Below are 10128 nucleotides of genomic sequence, written 5' to 3'. Positions count from 1 at the left end.
GTATAATGCACGCCGTTAACGTCGTGCCGCAAAAAACCAATTTTCTTGAAGTGGCTGGGAGAACGAACCCACTACCACTGAAATGTTTTATGATTAGGAGCTTAATCATCAGCAGTGTATCACCGCTTCATTCCCATATCAGATCAAGTAGATGATCAATGCGTTGAACATCAGTTGAGTCCAGTTTGCATCAGCTAGACCAGTTAGCCAACCAGGGATCAAGTCCAGGCAATGGGCTGTTCTTTTGGCAAAGAAACTCAAGATCGATGCAGCACTCCAAGCGTTCAAGGCAACTATTTATTGGTATATCCAGTCTTAAATGTATAGGACTAACTGATAGTTGATATTGTTTAAAATTTGCTATTGTAGTAGCAATTTCCCTTACGCATGATGGTGTACTTAAATGTATGATACAAAGGATGCACATTTGATTAAATAACATCATGTTTATCCAGTTAGTTTTCATGTAACTGAACTGCTATCTTAAGATTTGTTGCCTAAAATTGCTTGAATTTTAAAAGAAGCTAAACCTTCATTAAACGCGTAAATGCTTATATTTTTAAGGGAATTTTTAATTCATTCTTGAGTGGTAGTTTTTCTTTAAAAAGTGCTTTTAAATATTTTATCCCTCGAATCCAATTTTTTTTTCTCTTAAATGTTTTTAAAAGTTTTTGTTCTCATAAAGGGGCAGAATTATTAAATTTTTATAGTTTAATTTAAAAAATATATGCTTTATTTACTCAAGTTTTGTGATCATCAAAAAGGGGAAAATTGTTAGAACATTTCATGTTCGCAATCTTGATTTTGATATTAAAACTTATTATTTAGTTTGTCATAAATTTACCTAAGTGCTTAGAAAGTGACCGAGCCAAAACTGAAGCTATCGATACGCAAATTAAAAGTGACAACTGATTGCTCAAACTGAACCAGTCCAACTGAAATATCAAAGACCATGTTAAGTCGATAAGTGATTCAGCAGAAGACTTTCAGAAGACCGATCAACTGATGAAGAGTTCAACTGATGAAGAGCCCAACTGACCAGTTCAAACGAATAAGTTCAGCTGAAGAGCCAACTAATTTCACCAAACCAGTTCAACTAACCAGCTCAGAGCATCAGTTAGGAGCCGACCAGTTTGCAGAACATGACACTACCACAAAAATGACTTTTCGCAGCGCGCAAATTTCTTTTCCGATGTGCACATGCGCGCCGCGGATACTTATTATCAATGGCGTACATGCGCACAGCATTTAATACTATTATTTGAGGCGTGCATTCGAACGCCGTTATACTATTATTCGTGGCGCACACATGCACGCCCCGAATACTATTATCGATAGCGCGATAATATTATCTGCAGCGTGCAATGTAAGCGTTAATATTTTATATTCTCAACATGCAAACAAATTCTGCATCGTTCGTTTGCAAGACGAAAAAATCAAATTCGTTAAAAAAATCAATCGAATAAACAAAAACGATAAACCAAAATTTTACACAATATTTAGTGCAACTTTAAGTTTAATTAACACAAAATTGATAAAAGTCATTGTTTTTCAGTATATCAAAATAGAAAGTCTGAAAATCCGAAGCAAGATACGGAATCTGTAACAACTAGCTGGTACATATATAACAATGATTAAACTTTCAATACATGCAAATCACTAGAATATTTATCAATCACACAATATTATAAATTTAGATAAACATTCTATCGTGCTTCCTATCGCGTCCTCGAGAAACTTCAATTTTGATACCAGTTCCAGGATTGGCACAATCACATTTAAAAACAGGCACTTTCAAATAATAGTAGTCTAGCAAAACAATATCTCGTATAACCCCATAGCATGATTGTCTTCCTACTTTATGTGAATTGTCATTAACGTTAGATTGACAAACAGTATCAGCTTCAATTGAAACACCACTATCTTGTGTCGACCTTCCAACATCAATTGTGTGGAACCGATGTCAATTTACAATATATCTCGTATAAGATGTAACATGCTTTTTTGGACCATGTGATAGCCATTGAATTCGTTCTGAAGAGTTAACATGATCCTGTTTTTATAACCATTCAGCAAATGTTTCCATATGTTTCTTTTGTAACAACGTTTCATTACTAAGAAACGATGATCTGTTGTTAAGCTCGTCAATGTGCATCCTAATTAAAATAATTGAATGAAGATGTTAGAATACACAAGATATGTAATAAATCAAGACTAACAGTATGGAACTAACTACACTCACTGTAAGTAAGGTTCAACTTCTGCAGTGTTGAACAACACATTTCGATGTGCAGCTTGTAACACAATATCCTCTAAAATCTTTTCTTTTCCTTTAGAAATTGGTCGACCTTCTAATAATCCATCTTCCAAATCATCGTTCCTATTAGAACGAACACCAATACTAGAAGCATTTTTATATAAGCACTACAAAATACCATTCGTTCTTCTGCGAGGTAACACTTAGCTATACAAACCTTCTGGTCTTGCCCGGTTCTTCACATACCCTTTTAGTATTTTCATAAATCTAAATCACAAAGCAAAATTCACATGAAAGAATTCTTGATTGCAAAATATAAAATTTGTCAAAAAGATTAATGATTACTTAATACCTTTCAAATGGATACATCCAACGGAATTGGATTGGCCCACACAAGCGAGCTTCTCTTGCTAAATGAATTGTCAAGTGAACTGAGATGGTAAAGAAAGAGGGAGGAAAATACCTTTCCGACATGCATAGACTTTCAGCAATATTCTCCTCGATTTGTTCTAAACGGATCCTATCTAATACTCTTTGAAATAATTCATTGTAAAATGCACCCAACAGAAATATAGCATTGCGTGAACCTTTCGGTAGAAGATCTCTCAATGCTACTGATAGCAATTGTTGCATAAGAACATGACAATCATGAGATTTCAGCCCAATAAGCTTACGCTCTTCTACAGAAACACAGTTACCAATATTGAGCTATATCCATCGGGTAACTTTATTTTCTTAACCTAGAGCAAAATACATCCATTTTTTTAGACAGTGTGTACGGGGAAGCAGGTAAATGATATTTATTTCTCTTATTTCTTCAGGATGTAATTCTTGTCTAATTTTTAGTGTACCAAAATCTTTGCTAGCATTCACACATTTTTTGGATTTTTTCTTCAGGTTTAACAATGTGCCTATGATATTCTCGCAGACATTCTTTCAACATGCATCACATCTAAGTATGACGTAGCAGGAGGCCCTAAAGATAACCATAAATAAGTTTTATAGTGTTAGTTCAGAATATTTCTAACAATTTAGGAACAAAAAATAAAAAAATTGCACAAGCTAATGAATAGAGTGCAAAATAACTTACACTCCAATATGGCAAATCGAAAAAATTGACTTTTTCTTCAACCTTTGAACTGATTTTGTACCTCTTTTGAACTATCCTGCTTCTTCCTCTTTTTCCTCAAAGTGTTGACAGTCTCACCTTTTTGCTTTTTACCCCCGTCATTTTCAATATCTTTCAATGCATCGGTAATTTCTAACCCATTCAATGGTCTAGGTTTCCCTTTAATCTCTTTTTGTCCCATTAAACCACTTCTTTTTCTGACGAAATGGATGATTAGGAGAAAGAAATCTCATGTGGCCTAAGTACGCAAACTTTCTACTATACATAAGCCGCATAGAACATATGTCTTCACCACATATTGGGCAACCGAGTTTTCTTTGTGTGGCACATCCAGCTAGGTTTCCATAAGCTCGAAAATCATTGACTGTCCACATCAAAATAGCCTTGAGATTGAACATTGAATTGTTAAATGCATCATACGCCTCCACACCGGTGTCCCACAACTCCTTCAAATCCTCCACCATGGGTTCCAAGTATACTTCTATATCATTTCCCGGTTTCTTCGAACATGGAATCAGTAATGTCAGCATAAGATTTTCCCTAGTCAAGCACAACATGGAGGAAGGTTATAATTGACCAGAATAACTGGCCAGCAACTATATCTGGAACTAAGGTCACCAAAAGGGTTGAATCCATCAGTTGCAAGACCAAGGCGGAGATTTCTAGGATCTGATGCAAAATCAGGCCACTTATGATCTATTGTATCCCATGCTACTGAATCAACTGGATGACGCATCATATGATCTTGACTTTTGTGTTTATAGTGCCAAATCAATTCTTCAGCCTTTTCTTTGATTTAAACATCCTTTTCAGTCTTGGTATCACTGGAAAATACCGTAGGACCTTTTGAGGAACTCCTTTACAAACTTTGGTGGTGAATTTGTCTATCTTCCATCTTGAGGATCCACACTTTGGACACGAGTCCAGATCTTGAAGCTCCTTTCTAAATAGATAACAATCATTTGGGCAAGCATGAATATTCTCATATCTTAAATCAATTGGTTTCAACAACTTTCTCATCGTGTAAAAAGTTTCTGGTAGTGTGTTGTTTTCTGGATAATGTCACCTAAAATCATAAGGAGCTCATTGAAACTATTGTCTGTGTGACCATTAGTACACTTGTATTGTATAGTGTGACGACTGCCGACAACCTTGTGTAAGATGTACAACGAGGGAAGAGAGGAGTTTCAGCATCTTTTAATAAATCATCAAACTCATAATCCTTTGCCTCAGATATAGTGTGTCCAACCTCTTCTTCCGACAAAAAAACATCCTTACATAAGTGATATGCCTCTCTACTTTCATCCCTCTTTCTAAACTCCTCTTGAACTGCCATCAGCTTGAGATTGTGAGTTATAAGTTTTACCATGGAAGACCCAAATAGTGTAAGAAGGATAGAACCCCTTAATAATTAAGTGGTCTTAAACTTGGTCAAATTTCATATACTTCTTACTGTACAACAGTTTCAGCATCTTTTAATAAATCATCAAACTCATAATCATTTGCCTCAGATATAGTGTGTTCAACCTCTTCTTCCGACAAAAAAACATCCTTACATAAGTGATATGCCTCTCTACTTTCATCCTCTTTCTGAACTCCTCTTGAACTGCCATCAGCTTGAGATTGTGAGTTATAAGTTTAACCATGGAAGACCCAAATAGTGTAAGAAGGATAGAACCCCTTAATAATTAAGCGGTCTTAAACTTGGTCAAATTTCATATACTTCTTACTTGTACAACGCTTGCAAGGACATAAGATTACTTCACGTGTTTTTGCATAGTTCCTAGCTTTTGCTATAAATTTTTTTACCCCTTCTTCATACTCGGGTACAAGCCTAAAAGGCAGATGCATCCATTCCTTATATATCTCGTGAACAAACCTTTTTCATTTGTATGATAATTATGAGATTAAAACGAATCAGATTCATCATCAAATGGGAAGAACAGCATACTTATTTCACAACAAAACAATGTTGATAGAAATTTTATACAATTCTAGAAGTCAGAAGACATAACATTGTGCTTTGTTAATAATTTGGATCTCATTTGTTTCTCTACTGGAAGATGGAGTGAAAGTTAGCCTCTGAAGTAGTTTATTTATCGGTTACATATGTTTTTCCCCCAAAATCGCACCTTTCCCACAAATATTCCCAGAAAATTCTCGGATACTAGCTGTACATGTTATAACCCAACAATGCATCAATATTATGCTACTAACGCAAAGAAAACCAATTAATCGGATTGAGAAAAAACTCGAATCCGGACAGCTTGTATACCTGAAATATAAACTGGAATTCAAGCTAAAATGCTCCAAGAATCGAAGTAGAACGGGCAGTGGTGGTCTCAATATGGGGCAAAAGGTTGTATCTCGCAGGAAAACTCGCCGGAATCGTGATTGGACAGAGCTAAAAGTGGCTGGAAATCGCAGGGATAACAGGGAAAACATTAGGGCTTCGACTCCTCAACAACAAACCACTAAATAACAAAGAAATTGAGAGACAGACTCACCAAAAATGGAGGAAAAACTCGCGTACGGAAAAAGACAGAAACAAGGCTCCCACTCGAGCTAGTTCTTCCAATCTGAGGCAGGAAAGGAGGTGCAAGGTTAGGGGAACAAGGTTGCTGGCTACTGCGCTCCGATCTCCGGTGGCCGGATAGCACGTAGCGGTGGTTGGAGTCGGGACGCAGAACACTGACGGGAGTAGGGGAAGGGTTAAGATATGGGATTTGGGTTTTCACTCGCTCTCTCGTATTGTGTTGTGTAATACCAGTATAATTGAATAGGTTTTTAAAAGATCACATTTAACCTCAGGCTGTCGTTTGTATAATTTATTAACAGCACACATAAATGCACGCTGCGGATATTACTATCCGCAGATTTCTTTAAAGTGCAACAATATTAATAGCGCACATATGGTGCACGCCGTTAAAAGTAATATTCACAGCGTGCTTTTAATTCACGCTATTGATGACGTGCTACGGAAAATCATTTTTCTTGTAGTGTGAAAAGCTTATCTAAGTGGAATTCAGCTATGCACAAGGGTATAAAATCAACTGTACAATCAAATGACAATAATGAACGTTGCAGCAGAGCTTAAAGACAATACTTTCCAGAATAATTGTCAAAAAGGACAAAACACAAATATCGAGGAGCAGATTCAATTTGCAACGAACACATTTGATGAGTCTTGGTGTAGAGCCCAAAATCAGTACACATAAAACCCATGCATTTAGTTAACTGTTAAATTATTTAATAGAGTTTAAAATGATTTTTTTATGCATGATTTATGAAATTACATTATTTTAAATTATTTATGTTTATGTGATGCTCGTTAAATGTTTTATTGAGTTTCATGTTTCAGACGATTATTCGATGCGAGATCGAGAAAAAGAGACCGACGACGATTTTTAGGAATTTTAAAATGTGGTATTTTATTTTAAGTTAGAAAAGGGTATTTTAAATGAATTATTAAATTTTTAGCATTTTTAAATCCAAAATTTATTTATTTAGTGATTTAGGAATTTAAAACCTTTAAAATTTATCAATGTTGTGTTTTAAATTTCAATTTAGGATTTGTTCGTAAAGTATAGGTGGGTTAATTAAGCAATTTATTCCCCCTAATTAACCCAAACACATGCACACACACACTCACACACACAATTACACGACACACAACACACACACACATTTTCATTTCATATTCAGTATTTTTTTGTAACGTATACCGTTTAAAAGTGTGGAAATATTTTTTTTAAAAGCTCGCAATTACAAAATAACATTTAAAATAATCGTATTATTTTCCAACAAGAATAACGCAGTTTAAAAATAACTAACATCATCCAAAACCCACGTAAACGTAAACGTGTAAAAATCGTAATATTATCAACATATAAAAATGTGCAACTCCTCTCAAAACACGTGGATCAATATGCTGAAAAATAATGGTCCTCGGGTCGTGTCACCGCATATACCGCCTGTTTACTCAGTCTTCGGCACCTCCGGTTAGGTTAATGGGGAAAAATATACTAATTAAATGGGTCTTCACTCTCAAGAGGAGGAAGACATTCTTGAACGAAGCACAAAGAAATCAAAGCAATCCATAGAAAACCAAATGCATGGAATCGAAATAGACGTGATAAAGGGCAATTGCCCCCCAACTAACCACATGGAGACCAATGGGAACCTCTGTCAAATCCACATGGAATCAGAAACTCATTCAAGGACACTCTATTGGGCAAGGATACAAATGCAAACACAACCATATACCCGGACGAGGAAGGAATAATCTCAGATGATGAATATGAAGAAAGTGAAGAATGGACTGATGAAGATGGATGCCCGCAGATCAGACTAACAAGGGACGAAAAGGCAAGATTACGTAGGCCATGGCGTCAAACCTTGATAGTGAAAGTGCTGGGAAGAACTATGGGATACAACTACATGTTCAGACATATCAAAACTCTATGGCAACCCAAGGCTATGATTGAGATGGTAGCCATTGAGAATGACTACTACATAGTCAAGTTTGAATCGGTCGATGACTATGAGCATGCAAAATATGAAGGACCATGGATGATAATGGACCACTACTTGATCACAAAGGAATGGACTCCTAATTTCAACCCGCTCATGGAAAACACTGAGAAACTGCTGGCATGGGTCCGCTTTCCATGCCTACCAATCGAGTACTATGACAAGAAGTTTCTAATGAAAATTGGCCGTAATATCGGTAGGCCGATCAAAATCGATCAAGCCACGAGTCTAATTCAAGAGGCAAGTTTGCAAGAATATGTATCGTGGTAGATATAACCAAGCCACTCTTGGCTAAATTCAAGATCCAGAGAAGAATAATTAGAATTGAATATGAGGGCCTGCATCTGATTTGTTTCCATTGTGGAACTCATGGTCACAACAAAGAGCAATGCCCGAGCTTAAAAGTCGTATGAGAACATGATACACCACCGGAGAAAGAAAGGACAGAGGACAGCGAGAACCAGATTGGGAAAGTTACCCATCCAGCGGAATTCAAGGACAAATTTGGGTCGTGGATGATTGTATCACGCAATAATCGGAGGGCTGAGAATGGCAAGGATATGAGCAACCCGAAATTTGGGACCAATGACAGAAGAAAAGAAGGCAGGGATTTGGGGGGCAATAATTACCAAAAAAAGAACTCCAGATACGAAAACTTGGCAATGGAAGAGGACACCAATAAGGAACCATATATGGATGACCCTGAATTATTTTATGAAGGCCCGAGTAACCATAGAATAGGAGCTGGCAGAGGTAGAAGGCCCAATGTACAAGTTAATTACAAGGAGCTAGAGACCACTGGAACTGAAAGAGGCCGCATGAATGCAATGAATAACCAGCCACAACACAGGGATATGAGCAGAGGACGACAACATGGACAAGATAGATCCCGACAAGCGGCTGCAGAAGAGGAACATGTGGTTATCCGTGGATCACAAGGAGGGACAATTATAGAACGACAGGTGGTAAGAAATACAATAATGGAATATGACATGAATACTGATAATCTCTTCAAGATTGTTGGAGTGGAGAACATCATCAAGATCCACCATCACATTACGAAGGAAGAGATGCGATAATGGATGATGAAATAACGCACGGGGAGGAAGAAATGGTCAAGGAGACACCATGGGGTGAACTCCCTAGCCAATTATAGACAAAGAAAATGGATGATACAGGGGCTCTCGCCTCACTTCGAGGAGCACTCATATTTCTAACTCTTTATGATTATGAATTTATTAATCTGGAATTGTCAGGGTGTAGCGTTGAAAGCTACGAACAGAGTTATTAAAAACATGCGGAAAAGACTTAATCCCACTATTCTAGGACTACTGGAGCCCCGGGTTTCTGGCTCTCACGCAGATGAGATATGTAAGAAGATGGGATTTGAGAATTGGTTGCGAGTTGAAGCCACGGGATTCAGCGGAGGAATTTGGATATTCTGGCAAGATACTATCAACATGGAGGTAGTTCATACTCACCCACAATTCCTCCTGGCTCGGGTCAAGATAGATAATAAAGATCCTTGGTTCTTATCCATTGTGTACGGAAGCCCCAATGCTACACTTCGAAAGAAGTTGTGGCAGGACCTTGACATAGAAAAACTTAACATCCAAGGACCATGGTGCTCTATCAGGGACTATAACTCCGTGATAACAAAAGACGAAGTTGCATCACGCATGAAGACTACAAACCATCGAAGTGGAGACTTTACGGAATGGATATTCAACCAAAAAATGATAGATATGGGATACGAGGGAGCCACACACACATGGACCAGGGACTAAGTTCAGACACATACAGCGGTGCTAGACTGGACAGAGGGTTGTGCAACCTAGAATGGAAGGAGATGTTCCCGGAAGCCAATGTCATTCACCAATCAATCATTCAATCAGATCATGCCCCGTTGCTAATCAAATTGTTCGACAAAAAGCAATTAGGCTGTAAGGGGGGGTTTCGATTTCAGGCAGCATGGCTCACTCATGAGGACTTTCCGAACGTTATCAGGGAGGAATGGGATACTAACGAACCATTGGAAGACAATGTAGTGAAGACGGCCAACGTTCTGCCCATATGGAATAGAACAACATTTGGAGATATCTACAGAAATAAAAGGAGGCTTATAGCAAGAATTGAAGGCATTCAAAAAATCCTGAACATCCGACCAAACAGAGGGCTGATCAAGCTAGAGAAAAGGCTCAGAGATGAT

At 37.5% G+C, this 10128-nt stretch overlaps 1 protein-coding gene across 1 annotated transcript; it reads left to right on the top strand.

Moving 5' to 3' along the window:
* The first annotated feature begins 8997 nt into the window (after window positions 1-8997).
* LOC142536533 (uncharacterized) lies at window positions 8998-9706 on the top strand. The gene is made up of 2 exons (XM_075641934.1): window positions 8998-9033; window positions 9176-9706. The coding sequence occupies exons 1-2, from the start codon at window positions 8998-9000 to the stop codon at window positions 9704-9706; spliced, it is 567 nt and encodes a 188-aa protein (XP_075498049.1).
* Window positions 9707-10128: the final 422 nt, after the last annotated feature.

This window comes from Primulina tabacum, unplaced genomic scaffold (assembly GCF_025594145.1).
Source record: "Primulina tabacum isolate GXHZ01 unplaced genomic scaffold, ASM2559414v2 Contig1363, whole genome shotgun sequence".
In the NCBI taxonomy this organism is placed as follows: domain Eukaryota; kingdom Viridiplantae; phylum Streptophyta; class Magnoliopsida; order Lamiales; family Gesneriaceae; genus Primulina; species Primulina tabacum.
Note: the sequence above shows the minus strand (reverse complement) of the source record. Positions and strands in the feature narration are given on the sequence as shown.